This window comes from Crocodylus porosus, unplaced genomic scaffold, assembly GCF_001723895.1.
Source record: "Crocodylus porosus isolate Cpor-Errol unplaced genomic scaffold, CroPor_comp1, whole genome shotgun sequence".
NCBI lineage: Eukaryota > Metazoa > Chordata > Crocodylia > Crocodylidae > Crocodylus > Crocodylus porosus.
In genome coordinates, this window is record NW_017728943.1 from 52,297,253 (window position 1) to 52,314,844 (window position 17,592).

General features: G+C 43.5%; 1 protein-coding gene across 2 annotated transcripts in view; it reads right to left on the bottom strand.

Moving 5' to 3' along the window:
- The window catches only part of TTC7A (tetratricopeptide repeat domain 7A), a 246,883-nt gene that overhangs the window by 153,353 nt on the left and 75,938 nt on the right, over window positions 1–17,592 (bottom strand). For both annotated transcript variants that reach the window (XM_019549352.1, XM_019549351.1), the window contains one exon: window positions 15,754–15,858. In XM_019549352.1, the coding sequence (XP_019404897.1) occupies window positions 15,754–15,858 (105 nt within the window). The remainder of the gene's footprint in view (window positions 1–15,753; window positions 15,859–17,592) is intronic.

Genomic DNA, 17,592 nt, shown 5'->3' on the forward strand with positions numbered 1-17,592 from the left:
AAAATTACTTGCATTATCTCCAGAGTCAAAAAGTTGGACAGTAACAAAGACAACTGCAGTCTGTTATAAACTACCAGAGTCCCACCACAGGTTGTTGGACTTTTAGGAATTACACACAGGTTTTATAAGACTTTAAAATAGCGAGCAGACTATATAGCAAGAAGGAGATATAGGCCCAGATTATCAAGAGCTCCGCAACCACAAGCAAGGCCAAATTTTCAAAATTCCTCCATTCACACTTGAGCAATGGAACAACTAGCCAAATTTCTAAGTGGTTCAATGCATTGAGTGAATGGGAGATGTGCGGGTTTGCACATGCTTAGGGAAGCAACATCACTGGCCAACTGAGAAAAGGCATGCTTCAGGACACTGCTGGATGGCAGCAGTGGGATCAGTCAGTCATCTGATGCTCTTCTCTGAATTACTATGACCAAGGCATCACCCGTACTTGGTAGAGCAGCAGAATCACGTGGTAGAACACAGACTCCAAATGTACTTAGAGATACTGGAGGTGATGACAGAACACTTTACCTTGTTCTAATATCTGCCTCAGGACAGGCACCATTCATATTTTAAAGTAAGAACACTAGGGCTCTTTGCTCTTTATGTACAACCAGACCACTAGCTTGCCTGTTCTTACAAGCATACATTCTCATATTTATAAACATTTGGCTTTGCTGCTGTGAAGACTACAGGCATCTCTCCTTCCTTGTTAAAATTAAAGAAAGAACCCTTTCCCGTAGCCTTTGAAGCGATGCCTAGGTTTAGCATACTATGACTGCAAGCAAGCTCCTCCTCAGGACCCAGATTAAGATGCTGCACTGCCACCAAACCTGTGCGAGAGTCGTACTTAGTATTATAAGGATCCACTTCTACGAAGTGCTAAGCGCCTTTAAATGCTACAGGCTTTTATAGGAATTGAAGACACTTATGTCCCCCCTCCTAACTGCCTTTTCCACAAGCTAAACATGCCTAGCTCCTTCAGCCTCCCCTTGTATGACTTGCTTTCCAAGTTCTTTATCATCTTTGTTGCTAGCTTCTGGACCCTCTCTAACTTCTCCACATCCTTTTTAAAACGTGAAGCCCAGAACTGCACACAGCATTTCAGATATACCTAAGTAGTGCCAAGTGGAGAGGCACTATCACCACCTGTGTCTTGCACCTAATGCTTCTATTGATGCAGCCCAAAACCACATTCAACTTTTGTGCAGCTGTATCACACTGCAGACTCATACTGAGTCTGTGACCTATCAAGACTCCCAAATCCTTTCCCACAGTGCCGCCATCCAGACAGGTTTCCCATTTTATTTGTGCTTTCAATTATTCTTCCCAAGGTGTCATACCTTATATTTGTCTGTATTGAATTTCATTCTGTTAGCTCTAGCCCAGCTTTCCAATCTGTTGAGAACCTTCCAGACTGCACTGACATCCTCCAATGTGTTCACGATCCTTTCCCAGTTTTGTTGTCTTCAAACTTGCTCAAGAAGCTTTCTGTGCTAGCATCCAAATCATTAATAAGCATGTTGAACAGCACTGGGCACAGGATGGACCTCTGTGGGACTCCACCCAAAACCTCCTGCCTTTCTAACATGGACCCACTACTAATTACCCTTTGCTTGCGGTGATTGAGCCAGTTACCTATCCACCTTAAAATAGTTTTGTCCACCCTACATTTCTCCAATTTACTTATGATAAGGTCATGTCAAAAGCCTTGCTGAAGTCCAGATACACTGTATCCACAGCATTCCCTTCATGTACCCAAGTACTTACTTTGTCAGAGGAGGAAAGAGCAGGTTTGTTTGACACTTTGTTTTCTATAAATCCATGCTGACTGCTTGTGATCTGCCTTTCCTCCCCCAGATTTTTGCAAAAGGCCTTCCTTAGGACATCTCCAGTAACTTCCCAGTTAGAGATGAGGCTAACTGGTCTCTAGTTCCCCAGGTCCTCCTTGTCTTTTTTTTTTTTTTTACGTGGCACTACACTGCCCTTTTACAGTTGTCTGGCATGCGGCCTGTCTCACACAACACCATACAGATCGTTTCAAAGGGCTCCAAGATCTCCTCTGCCAATTCCTTCAGTACCCTATAAGTTCTTCTAGCCCTGCTGACCTGAATTCATTCAGACCAATCAAAAGCCCTCTGACCAACTCTTTTGTTACCTCATCCCTCAGCTTGTCTCTTTCTTAACCAAGTAATGCTTATTAGGCTGCAGCCTAATTTTTTTGTGAACACTAAGACATAGTAGCTGTTAAACAGCTCTGCCTTCTTTGCATCTTCTGTTAGGAGTTTTCCCTGGCTTGTTAACAGAGGATCCACAGCTTCCTTGGTCCTTCTTTTCTTTTTCTGGACACAGAACTTCTTGTAGTCCTTAACCTGCTTTGCCAGGTGCAGCTTGTTCTTCCTGATTTTATTCCTGCAAGTTCTTGCTATTTCCTGGTATGCCTCTTCGGTGATCTGCACATTCTTCCATTGCCTGTATAATTTCCTTTTGCATTTGAAGCACTTAAGAAGCTCCTTGTGCAGTCACATTAGTTTTTTTTGCCATTCCTCTTGTGCTTCTACCATGTTGGGAGAGCTTCTTGTTGGACTTCCAATACTGTGCCTTTCAAAAGCTCCCAGGCTTCCTAGGCACCTTTCTTTATCCTTCAGTCTGTCTTTCCATGCATATTAGCTCCTTGCATAGGACAAAATCCACCTTTTTGAAATCTAGCATCCCAATTTTGCTGACCTCATGCTTTCCCCATCTCAGGATCTGGAATTCTATCACATCATGATCACTTCCTCCCAAGTTACCCATCACTTTCACATCCTCCACCCGTTCTTCCCTGTTGGTCACGATAAAATTCAAGAGAGATGATCCCCTAATTATATCATCCACTTACTGGAACAGAAAGTTGTCCTCCACACAAGTTGATACCAGCTTGACATTATCTTCGGCTGCATTATTTTTCCAACAGATGTCCAGAAAATTGAAGTCTCCCATCAGTACCACAGATTTGTAACCTGCTTGAAGAGTGCCTCATCCACCTCCTCTTCCAGATTTGATGGCTCCACCATTATATTGATGATGCATTATTCATCTTTCATCTTCATCCAAATGCATTCTTCTTTGCTGTTTTCTTCCCCCCGAACCAGGGAACAAGTGTGTGTGTTTTTGATGTACTAGGCAACACCATCACCTTTCTCTCCCAACACTGTCCTTCCGAAACAGAGTGTAATCGTCATTGTTGACATTCCAATCATAAGAGCTGTCCCACCAGGTCTCACTGACGCCGATCAGATCATCTATCTTTTCACAGGCTGCAGCTTCCAGCTCATCTTGTTTATTCCCCATACTTCTCGCCCTTGTATACTTTTGGAATTGAAACAGTTTAGGGGAAAATATTGAAAGACCTAAATTAAATGACTTTTTTCCTCCTAGGACTCAGCCTCACAAAATCTCAGCAGCTCAGTTTCTCCTTAATACCCAAATGAGACCCTTTAGGGAAGCAGAGTTTACCAAGAATAAGCAGCAGACTAGAAATTTCCATTCTGCAGTGATCCCTTAATGGTCTGAACAAAATCAATTTCAGTTAATACAGTATTCTGTCGGGGGGGGGGGGGTTTCCACTTGCCGGATCTGAAGACTGTTAACTGTTACATATCAAACTATATAAAGTGTAAACAAAAGATACAAAACACAAGGAAATCCTTTTTGGAGATGCAAAAAAGCAGTAAAAGCACAAAAGGGAAAAATCAGTCCTCCTACTGTGCATAGGCAATTCCTTATTTGTAAAGTGCCACACAGGCTTAGTCTGGTAAAAAATTGTCTGATGAATCTGGATAGAGACGCTCCCTTTTCCTGTATATTTTAGATCAGGCTTAATAGCAATCACCCTCTTTAAAGGTCTACCCCAAAGCCCAATGACATCAGAAGGGAGACACACAATGGCTACACCCAGTTTTGAATGAAGCCCTAGAAGGTCCTATCATACTGGACAGATCTAAGTCATCCTCTTTTATCACCCTAATCCAGAAGAACACTTAAGTGCATGAGTAGTACTGATTTCCGTAGCCTGGATCATGTGTTTAAATGTACGCATGCACTTAAGTGCTTTGCTGGACTGTGGCCTGAAGGAATGGAATCAGAAAATAGCATAACACGCAAGATGGAAAAAATTATTCTCTCAAGACACAACAATTGTCAGTGGATTAATAAACCCCTTTCTTCCCTAGAGGGGAGTCATGTTCTTACTTCCTTCTCTTCCCTATGCTCACACACTCTTCTTCATTCCTCCCTTTCATTTTCTTTATTCCTTGCTACTCTAAGATCCACATCTGAACTAACTAAAAAGCAATAAAGGCACAGGGACAGTGGCGTGAAACAGAACCCCCCTGTACTGACATTCAAGGTATCTGCTTTATTTGCTTATGCACATTACACATTATAGCTTTTCAAAATTAATTCCCCCATATGTTTGCAGTTGATCAACTGACATTAATTTCTTCCTCAAAATTAAAGAAGTTTGGCTTTTTTTAAACTGAACGTCTTATTTCAAAAAGTGGAAAAATATGGTTCCTATACCCAACGGATTTATAAGAGACATTCAAACAGATAAGATGCAATACTAAAGTTAAAAAATGCATGAGGACACTATCTGAGAGAAGATCAGCTGGGGTTTTTTATGGGTGCTATGATGCAAAGGATTGAGATGCAAGCTAGGGGTGGGGGAAGCAGCAAGGTCAAGGGGGAAAGAAGATACAAAAATGAGAACAGAAGCAGATAAAAGGAGGCCATTAGGAGACAAGGCTGAGAGGGATTTAAGGATGATGGGAAAAGAAAAAAGGAGAAATGGAGAGTCCTGACATGGGTGGGTAGACTCTCGCAGACCCATGAAGGGAAGAAGCAGAAGCTTGCATATGATGTGGGAATGCAGGTAAGGGTTTCAGTGGGAGGGAAACATAGTGGAAAAGGAGCACTGTCTCAGCAGCAGCATCCGAGATGAAGTGAGGAGCTCAGACAAATTTTAACTTACTATTTGTTTTTGAACTAGTCACTATAGGGATCTGCTCTTCTAGTTGTGTGCCTGGGTCACATAAGTCATCTGGTATTGTTTCCATTCTCTGACCGGGCCTAAGCTTTATAAATTGGAGGTACATCATTCCTTTTTCCTGCTTGCAAGTTATCCAAGGCCATTGCAAGTGTCAGATTAATCTATTGTATGAGTAATAAAAGCAGCTTTTCAAAATGGCTACAAGAGTACTCGCAGCACAAACACTCTTGTAAATATTTATTCATATAATTATTAATGGCACTTTGGCTTTCCATAAAGATTCCTGTGAAGACAAATTCAATCAGCAGAAGTCTGCTTGGAAAATAAAGGAGCTTGCAAACTTCAGCAAAGCTCAGCAGCTGATTTTGTTTGCCAAGAAAATTAACAAGCCCTTTTTTTGCAATGTTCTGCCACTCCCACTGCCAGCCAGGCTGTGCCTGCCATCCTCCTCCTCCTCCCCCTCTCTGATCCTTCTCCTCTTCTGTCATTCTTGGACAGCCTGAAAAACCCACAAGCCTTTTACTCACGCCGGCAGTCATTAAGCCTCAGGTCTCAAGTACAAATGGTTCCTGATGTTCCTGCATTCCAGGTGGAGAAATCACTCACTCCAGATTTCACAGATATGCCACTCAGCAGTCACTCAGTCACAAGGATCTGAGACAGACAACCGTCATAGTCAGAGAGTTAGGTGGCAGATGGGTTTGGAAGAAACCATGAACAGTGCCGTTTCTACTAAGCTGCCAGGAAACATGGCCTCAAGCACAACTGAAAATTAACCCAGTGGAGACACAATTAGTTTCAAATTGGATCTTATGCCATGGTCACAAATTGTGGGGTGGGGAGGACAGCATCTCTGATGCAAGCTTTCGCCAATACCAGACAGGCAAGAGGCAGGGGATCTGAAAGCCTCCCTTCAGCAGACAGGAATTGTGCTTTTTTCCCCCCCCCTTAAACACACAGCATATTTTCAGCATTACAGAAAGCAAAACAAGACTGATCTCTAGCTCTAAGGGCATGTTCTGGGTGAAGGCAAACTAAAACATAGGTATGACATCTGGTGGAGGTAAATGAAAACTCCTTCAGCATCAGCTTGCATGCAACAGCTTGATTTTGATTTCCTTATTTTGTCATGCTCCTAAGAGCAAACACAAACTAAGCCTGAGAGCTGTCTTGTTCTAGTACTCAAAGCTGGAAAGAACCTTCTTCCTCTCCCCCCCTCCAAAACCGTATCTTTTCATATTTTGGCATTAGGATGGCTAGGAAACAGAAGGGTGACAGTGGAACTACAGGCTGTAGGAAAGAGCCCTACATTTCTGAGCTGGAGGAAGCTCAAAAAAAATGCAGAGATGGGAGAACATAGATATAAAAGAGCTACTTGTAGGCCAAGTCTCAAGCTGCATAATTTATCAGAGGGATTCTGGATGATCAACTAAGCCCTCCTCTGAACTGGAAGGAAGACACACAGCATTTGGGGAGAAACATATTACCAAACTGCTGCTGATCGTATAACAATAATTTGGGTTTGTTTCCTTCTTTCTTCCTTCCCATCACCCCTCCATCATTTTTGACAGAAACAGAACAGTTGTTAGTGGTGTAACCCTGAAAGATGTTTTCCCCGAAACACAGTGCCTGTTTCAGCAAAACATGTTATCTGACCGGAGTTTTTGGTGCATGTGTGAGCCAAGCCCATGGGCACACTGACAAGGGAGAGGGGAACAGCAGGTGCTCTACCTTGGCTTCCTGCCACCCAGCTGATTTTCAATTGGCACAACTTGTTTTTCAAAAAGTTGAATCCCCACCATGTAGAATTGGTACTCTCCAGATTTATAAACGGGAGCTCCTGCTCTCACCAGTCTCCATTTGGCACAGTGGATAATAAGTGGAATCAAGCAAAATGTAGAGCTATAGGAAGACAGCAACTCTAGAACATTAAATTAAGGGATCAGACAGAAAGAAGGAAGACAAAAATGTGGCTAGAGTTACATTGGACTGGGCAACAGACATGAGGGGAATCTACTAAAATGGGAACTGACTGGACCTCATTGAAATGAGATGCACCTGTAGACATACAAATAAGCTAGCTGTCAAACTACACAGCCTATATGCTGAGCTAATGGACAGGGCATTGCAAACAGTATCACCCTTGTTGCGTCTTTAAATACAACAAGTTTTCTTTTAATTTCTGCTTTGGCTTTTAGGTAAGGATACATATATTCTTGGATATTCAGTCCAAGTAAGAAAGGGTGGCCCATCCCAAAAAGGGAACAAAAGAAACTGCAGGGAAAAAGAAGAGAATAACAGGAGAGGTGGCCTGGAAGCAAGGTGGATGCTGCCTACAGAGGTTTACAGCACACAGACCTGATCCCTGATTACGTACATCAAGAAACAAAGACTATATGGGTATTTATATACATGCCTGCACTGCAGCTCCAGGCACTTTTAAAAACACCCAGTGTTCTGGAACAAAAATTTGTATAAATAGTGAAATGTGTGTCGGCAAAATGCGTGTCAGCACAAAATGGCAGCAGTGTGCTTTTGAACTAAAACACATCAAAGGCATTTTAGTTCAAAAGTGCACTGCCACCATTTTCTCAGCGCTGACACACATTTTGCCATGTATACCAATGTATGTGATGCAGTGCCAGGCATGCCAGCTGATGTGCAGAGCAGACTTGATTAACTGAGTCTGCTCCAACGTGTCGGATCTCTGGCATGTCAAAGCAGAAGAATGTATGTGTATAAATGCCCTATGGTTCCAAGTTATTCAAGTCTGTTCAGTCTGGTATGTGCCACCCTTTCTAAAGCTGCCAAATAACCCAGCCAGGCTCTGTCCAGCCTTCTGTGCATGAGGACGTTAATGCCTTCCACTTCCGTAGCACTGGCTGTTTATTTACTAGGCATGTGGAAACCAGAATTCCTAGTCATCCCTGACATGAAAAGACCTTGGAATTTCCCCAGTATGAACAGGTGTGGCATGAGTGGGATCATCCTTTAGAGGACAGAGGGATTTCTGAAACTTCTTTAACCACAGATTGCACCCACAGCATGGACTGCCTCTCCTTAACAAGCCAAGTTGGCATCAGTGTCCTTTAGGTAGTATACAGCAATAGTATACTAGCAATAGTATACTAGTCCCTAACTAGTTTTGGGACTCTTTTGTGCTGGATATTGCACATACACACAGTAAAAGTTCATTGACTAAACAGACAAGATACAACACAAACGGTGTACAAAGAAGGAGCCTCTGAGAAATTAACTGATCGGCCAAAAGGTTACACAAACAGGTTAACAGCAAAACTAGGAACAGAAGCAAAATCTCCCACCCCAAGTCTAGTCCCTCCTGATTCTCAATAGTCTTTTCATATTAAGGTTAAGTGTATGACTAGGCTCCATTTGGCTTTGTGTGTTTATTCTCCAGACTGATCGCCTTTCTGGGTAGCCAAAAGATGTTTGGCAAGACATCACTGGCATCAATGGCACAATGCTCCTACTAGAAGCAAGGCCTTCAGCAAGGCTAATAAATAGGGAGGTCTGGGGCTCCAAGATGTCCAGTAGACCTGTAACCACAGGCTTTACTTCCTGTATTTGCACCACTGGGCTCTAATGTAATGGGGTCTTTGGGCACTGCTAACATTAAAATATTGGATTACTGTTACTAAGCATAGCAATGACTTAGAATGCAATTCCATAGGAATCTGCACACTGGACAGAACTCAGCAAAGTCAGCACTGGGCCATACCAGGAAAATTGGGTGTGTGCAAACAGTGCAGCAGGAAATGGCACTGGTGTTTTAGGCAGTGGCATTCTTTCTTTGAAACTCACAGTGGACCCATGTCTGGGCACTGTGCTACAGGTTGTAAAATTTCCAATGAAAACTAAGAACAATGCCCTGACCATCTGAGACCATTCAATCTGAGAGCACTTTCTGGATGGCTTAAAGATGTTTGACTAGATAACACCGGGCTCTGTTCTCACTCAGTGCAGAGATGACTCCTGGATAAAATGGTTTTCCTACATCCATACTGGATGGGGAAAACTACTGTGTTAAAAAAAAAAGATAATTGGTTTAGCAAAGTATGTCTACTGCTCTGTTAGAATGGGTCTTTAAATAATCTTGAACTAAACCATTTTAAAATGTACTGTAGACCTAGGACATGGTATAAAATGAAAGTTCTGGTTTGTCTCAGAAAACTTTTAAATCTCATGGGCACTATTAACTATAGGCCCCACAGTGTCTCTGAAGGGGTGACAGTGACCTGTACAGGTGAACAAGTTCTAGCACTTTTCTGATCCCATGAGACAGCTGGTATAAGCCCTTCAACTAATGAAGTACTGACCTGCTGTTCACTCCACTTTTTTTTTTTTTTTAAACCTAGGAAAACCACTGCAGTTTGAACAGGACTTTGCTCACCCTACTCTGCATTTTATCGTGGGTCTAATCCTGAGAGTTACTCTTTGAGAGCTAGACCACAAGTGGCTGTAAATGAGAACAAGCACCTGAAGTCAATGGAACTGAGTCAGTCTACTTCAGCTAAGGATCCAGCCATTATTTTCATTGGAAGCTAAAGGCATTCAACTCTTTTGCAGGAGCCAGCTCTGTGCATATTGATTTGCATTTTTATTTCACTTCACTTTGCATCAGAGATTATTTTATAGCACATTATAGGCATTCTGGATGTGCAGGATGACTTTGGCACATTCAATTAATACTTATTTCTGTTTTTGAAGTGTGTATACAAAACCAGGCATAAGTTAAATGATGGCTTGATTTATCAGCAAAGAAACTGTCCTGTACGTGTCACAAAATATCAGAGTTATCCAGGAAAATAACAGACATTAAAATTATTTCTGTTACTAACAATAAAAATAAGATTGAAGTACTGTTTTCCCTTGGATACTAAGCTAAACATGCATAGTACTGTACTTAAAAGCATGAGGTAAACTGGTGAAAGAAACACCAGTTAGCTTTTTCCATTTATATAAATGATATTTTGCTTTTACCTTTTCCTGACTAACCAGTAATCAAATATCTGAATGTATCCTGCAATCCAACCAGCAATACAGTACAAACATTTCCAACAAGTCAGAAAGTAATCACATTTTACACTTTCTGAATACCAAGGTGTACATTAATATTTGTAACTGTTAATATTTTTCCATTAGACTTCAATTAAACATATATACTGCTTTCTATTTACATTGCCATTGATCTTTGCTTCTCCCACTCATTCAACTTTGGTTCAGTATGATTTACTTCTGATTATGTTACCATGTAATTGGAATGTACATAATTACAGTAATTATGACATTTAGGGAAACAGCTCTCCCAAGGCAGGAAGATTTTGAAGTTTACTGGCAACCTACTTTGGCTAATAAAAGATAGGAACTGTGCAAGATAGATGTTTTTCTCCATTTCTGTAGTTTTAAAATGACTAACAGTTTTCACCCAGTTTCTTTCCCCTACAGTGTACTGACTTCACACTCAGGGTGGACTCTGGCCCCATGCTTGAAAGGAGAATAAGTATTATGTTTCTCAGAGGGAATACTTGCACAGTAAAGTACTACTCAGTGTAAAAATGGTGGCAGAGCTGAGCCCTCAAGGAATCATACTATAGTTCAACGAGAACGGACATTTCCATGATAATTCAACAGACCGGCTTGAGACAGACTAATCCAAATGCACTGAAAGCCAATGGAAAGACTCCCACGGATTTTAATCGATTTTGGATAGGCAATTAAACTGGGATACAGGAAAAGATATCTGCCCCTCCTCTTCAATTTACATTCATTTAGGAGTAAATTCCATGTTGCAATACGAGACAAGTATGGAGCTGTGTTCAGCTGGACTGCCCCAGGGGCAAGCCAGGCAGAGACTTGTGACGCAAGTCTCAGTTCAAAGGGAAAAAAAGCAACAAAAATTTGGGCATCTAAAACAAGGTACAGCTGAACTTTTAGGCACCTCTGTTTAAAACTACAATCCAAAGAGCAACCCAGACACTTGAAGGACAATTTGGAGTGCTTCAAACTCAGCACACTTTGGGCCACAAGCAGACACACAGCCCATCAACATTTCCCCTTCCCCTCCTTCCAAAAATGGAGCACTTCAAAATTGCTACGACTACTTGTAGTGGTGTACTCTCCAGTGAAGGGGTGTAATGGGGGTTTGCTCAGTCCTGTGGCTCCACACCCCCTCTATTTCAGGGAAGACAGCCAGCGTGTTCTCTTACATGCTCAGCCTCCAAATCTCCAAGTTCTGGGGCTGGAGAGAACAATTTCTTGCATGCCTCTTGGATTCTAGAGTTTGTGGGAATAGCTAAACACCACTTGCCAGAACCAGGATCCCAGAGATGGAGAGGCACACAGGGATTCCAGCTCCGGGGATGTCTGAACATACAGGAGAATGCTCTCTGGCTATCCACCTGCTCTCCCTGTCATCCGCCCAGGGCCACAGGGTGAGATTTGAACACCCCAGCCAGGGATTAAAGCAGAGGTATCCAACCTTTTTGAATGTGGGGCCGGATCGTGAACTTTTTTATCACCCAGTGGGCCGGCGAGCCATATTCAAACACCCTCTGTCCTGGGCCAGAGAGACCCTGCCTGTGTAGCCCTACTGCACCTGCCTGTTACTGCAAGGTTCATGGTAGCTGGCGGTGGGCAGGGGCAGGAGGGATCCATTCTGCATCCAGCCAGCTACTGCCCCAGAGACTGAAGGGGAGAAATAAATAGCTCCACATCTCCATCCCTCAAGCAGTGTAGCCTCACGAGCCAGCGCTGCCTGAGCGGGGCTGGAGTGAGGCAGCCACTGCATTGCAGCCCCTCACCCGCCCGCCCTCACGGCCCTGCTCACCATGGTGCCCAGCTGCCCACGCACGCAGCCTCTGTGGCCTCAGTGCTGTGAGTCTGGAGCACGGGGTCTGGCAGACACCGACTCCCACTGCCTCGGCCCACAGAGGTCACGCCAGGACCCTGCCTGCCGAGGCCCCCAAGTGCTGGCTTCCCATATGCTGCTGGAGATAAAAGGAAGACGGCCAGGTTGGCACCAGCCAGCAGAAGTGGCAGCGGAGCCATGTGCCACTTGGGACTGACCGGCGCAGGTAGGGGAAAATGCAGCTGAGCCCCTGCTGCTCCGGCCGGGCTTGTCCCATCCCCAGCGGCACACGGCTCCACTGCCGCTTCTGCTGGCCGGTGCTGACCTGGCCGGGCTCCTCCCATCTCCAGCAGCTTGTGGGAAGCCGGCTTCAGCCGCATGCCGCTCCAGATGGGATAGACCCAGCCGGGTCAGCACCGGCCAGGAAAAGCGGCACGCAGCTGGCTAGAACGGCATCCTGGACTGTGGTCTCTGCTTCCTGGAATCATTATATCTTTTACATCAGAGTCATTGGGTAAACTAAAATAATGCTCAAAGCAAAAAAACAAACGTGGGATTCCTTACTCTGAGTGCCCTAACCTAGATAACAGGGTCAGCTTGCTTGCTCTTCTTCTGATTCTGTTCCTTTCTACTTAGTGGCTCAGCTTCAACAGCACGGAAGGAGGAATCCATGTCCAAGCACAGCCTACTGCTTCCTGATTATGCGATATGCAGTTTGAACCCCGCTCAGGTTGAGGATAGCTTAGTACCCAAGTATCCCACTTCCTAGCAGGTGCTTTAACCATTTTACTATTACACAAAAGGCATGCACCATTTTAAAAAGAACAAGTCCTGATCAGTTCAAGAAAACATGCATAGGTGCTTCTCTTCAGGATTAGTTCCAGACTCCATCTCCAGTGGACAGAGGTTTCACCTTCACAACCAAGGGTCAGGTGCCTAAGCAACTGAGAGGGAAATTCAGGAGTCCAGATGGCATTAAGCCTGTGCTTAATAGCTACTTACAGATACATTAAAAAAAAAAGTGCTTTACTTTAAACTCAGTGCGCCCTCACACCAAGCCCAGCACGTGCCCAAAAGAGGCATCGTGTTAGTTTGACCCAGCTTGCCCAATGTCTGCAGAGACTGGGCACTTCAACGGGGGCTTTCTGGTCAAAAAATGCTCACTGAAGAGAGCGATCTATACAGATGCTGCAGAGTCAGGTTGAACTTGAGCTGCCTCTTTTGGTAAAGTGCGTTTGCTTTTCTTTTCGTTTTTTTGTCATGTCTGTCAGCAGCCTTTGGTGTTTTGGACAGCCCCTCTGAGATGCCTCTCCCCCTCAGACTGTCAAGGGAGCTTAGCCACTTTTTCTCTTCATTTCAGATTCTAATCTGTAGGCCACATACTTAAAATTCAGGCGCTGCAGTGCCTAGCATGTAGGCACCTAGAGTCCTTTATTAGATCCAGCACTGAATCAAAATATCTCCCCTCTTGCTATAGTGACAACATATTAGTCTTCATCTTTTAGCTGTGCCTTGGTTTTGCCCATTACTTCTCCACGACTACTTTCTGTCCCCTTCCCTAAGGGCTATGGTAATACAAATAAACTGTAAATCACAGAAGTTTCTTTCAGCCTAATGCTAAGGACTATACTGTTAGGTTGCGGGGGGGGGGGGGGAGGATTAATGGACTTCAAACAGCCTTCTGATTGTGTACTTGTAATTAACTGTTGGTGCAAAACTGCAGGTATAATTAACTGTGGGAGTAAGAGAAGTGACTAAAACTCTAAGCCCCTGATCACTGGCACAAATCAGGTGGCTAGGAATGCAAATGGTATAATTTGTGCTAAGAACTGCATGCACAGCTGTTCATCCACAATGGCCTGTGGGCACAAAGTCAAAGGTTACTCCTTGAAGTTCAGCTGTTAATATTCAGGGAAAGAAAGTAATGAAAAATACTGAGCTACGAGGTAGCCAGTAGCACAATGTGCAAGAGGCAGAAGAATTCTCTTCCCACCCTCTTCTCACAATATACAAGCCTAGTCCTTTCACCTTAACAGATGGCAATGGCTGATTTTATTTCAGTGGCAGGGACCTTGATTAAAGCTTCAATGACCACAGTAAACATAAGCTTGCCACCATGATTTTACCTTTAGTAATATGACTTAAAAGATGCATTCACTATTTCAGTTATGGCAACAAGCTGGTTGCAGCAAGATACCACATGCATAGCAAGTAACTGAAAAAATAAGCTGCATTCCTTAATGCAAACTTGGGGTTTAGGAAAGGGCAATGGATTGTTCCTTAAGTATCTTATGTTACATGGTGGTGGTCTGTTTGTGAAATTTATGATAGACAGGAAACAGAAGATTAGCATTGTGGCAAGAGGCAGGTCAGTGTTTATGAATCAGAAAGACAGAAGAAATTAAGTATCGGTTGTGAGGCTGAAACCACAAGTCAGTTTTCTATATAACGGGTAAATCTGTCATACCTCAGAGATTTGAAATGATGGGTTAGGTGGCTTCATTAAAGGTTTTGGTTCCACTGGAAGTGGGAGGGCAGCTCTCTGAGCTTTCATTCAATTCAGTGGGGCTCATCATGAATGCTGGGTCTGCCCAAACCATGCTGTTCACAGAACCAGTGCCCTAGATTCCAAGACTAGGCAGATGGAATTTTCTGACTATATTCACAACCTAAAGGGGCTTTAGTTGAGGAGTGAATTTAAATTTAATTTGAAAGAGAAAGATTAACCAGAATGTTCAACATAACACAGTACCTGGCTTGCACTGTGAGTTTAATTCTAAGTATTAGATAATCTATTTTTGAATTTTAAAAAAAAAAAGCACATACGTGAATTTCAGTGCATAGGAAAGGTTTTAGACTGGCACCTTCAGAGAGCCGAGCCCTCTGTCTACTGAATACGTCCAGCATGGTCAGAAGCAATGGAGGCTTCCTTCCCACTGCATCCCCCCAGGGGCCTCCATCCTGACTGTGAGGGAGCATCTCTACAGCAGATACGTTCCTGCCTTTTGTCAGTTCATGTCAAATGCCTACCATTACATCACTATGTATTTGGGGAGTGCAACTGCATTCAAAAAACATGCCCAGTCAGATGCTCAGCTGGTGTAAATTGCTGCTGTTCCAACAACTTCCACTGAATTGTGCTAATTTGCAGCAGCTGAGGACCTGGCTCTCAGCTTGAAAAAGCAATAGTTTTTTCCACGTAACCTAAGCATATTCCTTTAAGATTTTCTTCCATGCCTTTTGCCTCTTTTGTTTTACTTCTGTTCTCTACCATAAACCTTTACTGACTGCAGGGACACTTTTGTGATGAAGACAGAGGTGAAAACAGCAGGTTGTCATTCAATTAACTAACCCAAGCAGCAAACGGCTGACAGATGTTTCTGCTCTTTAGCATAATCAGAATTTCTCGGGTGTTGTCCCGCACCCCTACTCTGTTGCTAGAGTGCATATTAATACAGCTGAATAAAAAAACCTGACACAGCAACATCAAGAACAAAGGACTGAGCTGTCCAGCACAGCTGAGTCGACTGCCTAACAGACTAGTGACTAGGTTCACTCAGCCACCACCACAGCCATTACTCAACAATGTTAATTATTGCAATTCTATTCTGGACATTAACTTGAACAAATAGCCACAGGCTGCTCAGGGAAACTATTCCTGATCATCTTGTGTTTTTCCTTTGCCCTAACATGCCAGTTAATCTTACTTCAATGACCTACTACAAAATTTCACTGCTGATATATATTTTTACAGGCTTGCTTTTTTTTTCTTCTTTTTTTTTTTACTGCACTATGGCACTGTCACTGCGGCACCTAATACATTATGTAAGAAGCATTGCATCAGCTCGCTTACCCAGTGCAGTGGCCCAATGCAGACCTTGGCAGCCAGGAGAGGAACAGTGGGATCTGCAGGATGCAGCTTTGCACACTCTTTGAGCACTGACACAGCATGTGCCGACTGGGGATGATGGAGAGTTGGGGGAGGGTTGAGGGGAGACAGAAAACAAAACAAAGAGGGGCTGATTAGATGGTGCGGGTGTAGAACACAGACAAGGCATTTCACTGACATGTACATAACAATAAGATGACTTGGTAAACACTCACGAGTGAGCAACAAGTGAATGACCCCCCCCCCAAGGAAATATTTTCAAAATGTCAAAGACAGTCCCATCTGCATGAGTTAAAGAACAGTTTTCCCTGTAAGTCAAAAGATAAGGTTATTTAAATTCTATTCTTCATCTTGTACCTTGCAATAATTCCCACTGACTACGGTATCACCTTCTAGTAAACTTGAGAAATCATGGGGGAGGGGGGACCTCCCCTCCAGCTAATTAAATTGAGAGGAACTGCGTATGAATCACACAGATGCTTGTGCATCTAAATCAGTCTGCGTTCTGTTTTGCAGATTGTTCCCTCCAGTTCCATAGCAAATGTGAATACAGCCCGAGCCCACAGCGCAGAGAGGCAGAGATGACAACTGCAGTGCAGTGCACTGTTCAGCAGAGAAGAGAAAAGGAACTTTCCTGAAGGTGCTAGGACCAGTGTGCATTGTCAGGAAAGCTCTTCCTCTCCCTCCAGGATCACATTACAAGTGACGAATTACATGAAGCTAACATTTAACATAGCCCTTTTCATCTTTCACACACTTTACCAGCCTGTGGTAATCTTCATAGTTATCTATGGGTTGGTAAGTGTTATAACGCACCCCCAGCCACCTAGAGATGTTACAGCACTTCTGGTGACAGTACCAAAATCTTTCTCTTTTAAAGCACAGGTCCCTACCACTCTGTCGGGTGGGGAGTCTCCATTCACTGTATAGGGCTTATGACACACAGTCGTGCAGTTCTAATTCCACCCACCTTCACCATCTACCTGTTGTGCAGTAGAACAACAACATATTATTATTAGTTCTTCATTCTCCCCACCAACCCACACACACATTTCACAAACGAAAAAACTGAGAAACCAAGATTAAGTGGCTTGCTTAAAGTTAGAAAGGCAGCCACTGCCAAAGCTGAGGTTAGAATACAATTCCGGCTCCTATTCCTAGTTTGTGATCATCAACCTCTCCTCTTAAAAAGTAAAAATTTGGTTAAATTTAAGCTCTGAAGAACAGAAAGAAATGTAACCTTGTCATTATGTATGTCAGTAACTAAAACCATTGGTACCTTTATAAAAAGAGAAAGCTAAATGCCTCTAAACTTGGTTTTACTTTTTTGTTTCCATTTGTGGCTTGCTTAGAAGTAACAGTGCTTGGGTTTCAAAGGCATCCTCTAACTGTAATGCACAATTCAGATGCTTTTGCTCACTCCCCCACCGCCTCCCAGATTAAACTCAAAGTTTTGGCAAAAGAGGCCGTGCCCTGGTGCACTCCCCTTCCTGTGGCCTGTACTCCTATGAGAACAGCATTATAAGACAGAAGCGGAGATTCTAGCACAGTATGGCATAATCCCTCCAATCCTAGCATTTGAGACATGTCCCCAGCCCTTGCTATTTCAACATGTAAGAGTCTGTCTGGTCCAGGTTTCTCAGGGGCTGCATGGTCCATTAGGATACTGGTTTTCTTTGGAAGAGTTACCAATGAATGCAACCTAATGAGGTGGATCCTCAACTCTGTGCAAACAGCTTGGATGCAGAAGCAGTGAATACTCCTAGCAACTACTTAGCATTCTGGGATCCAGCACCTGTCATC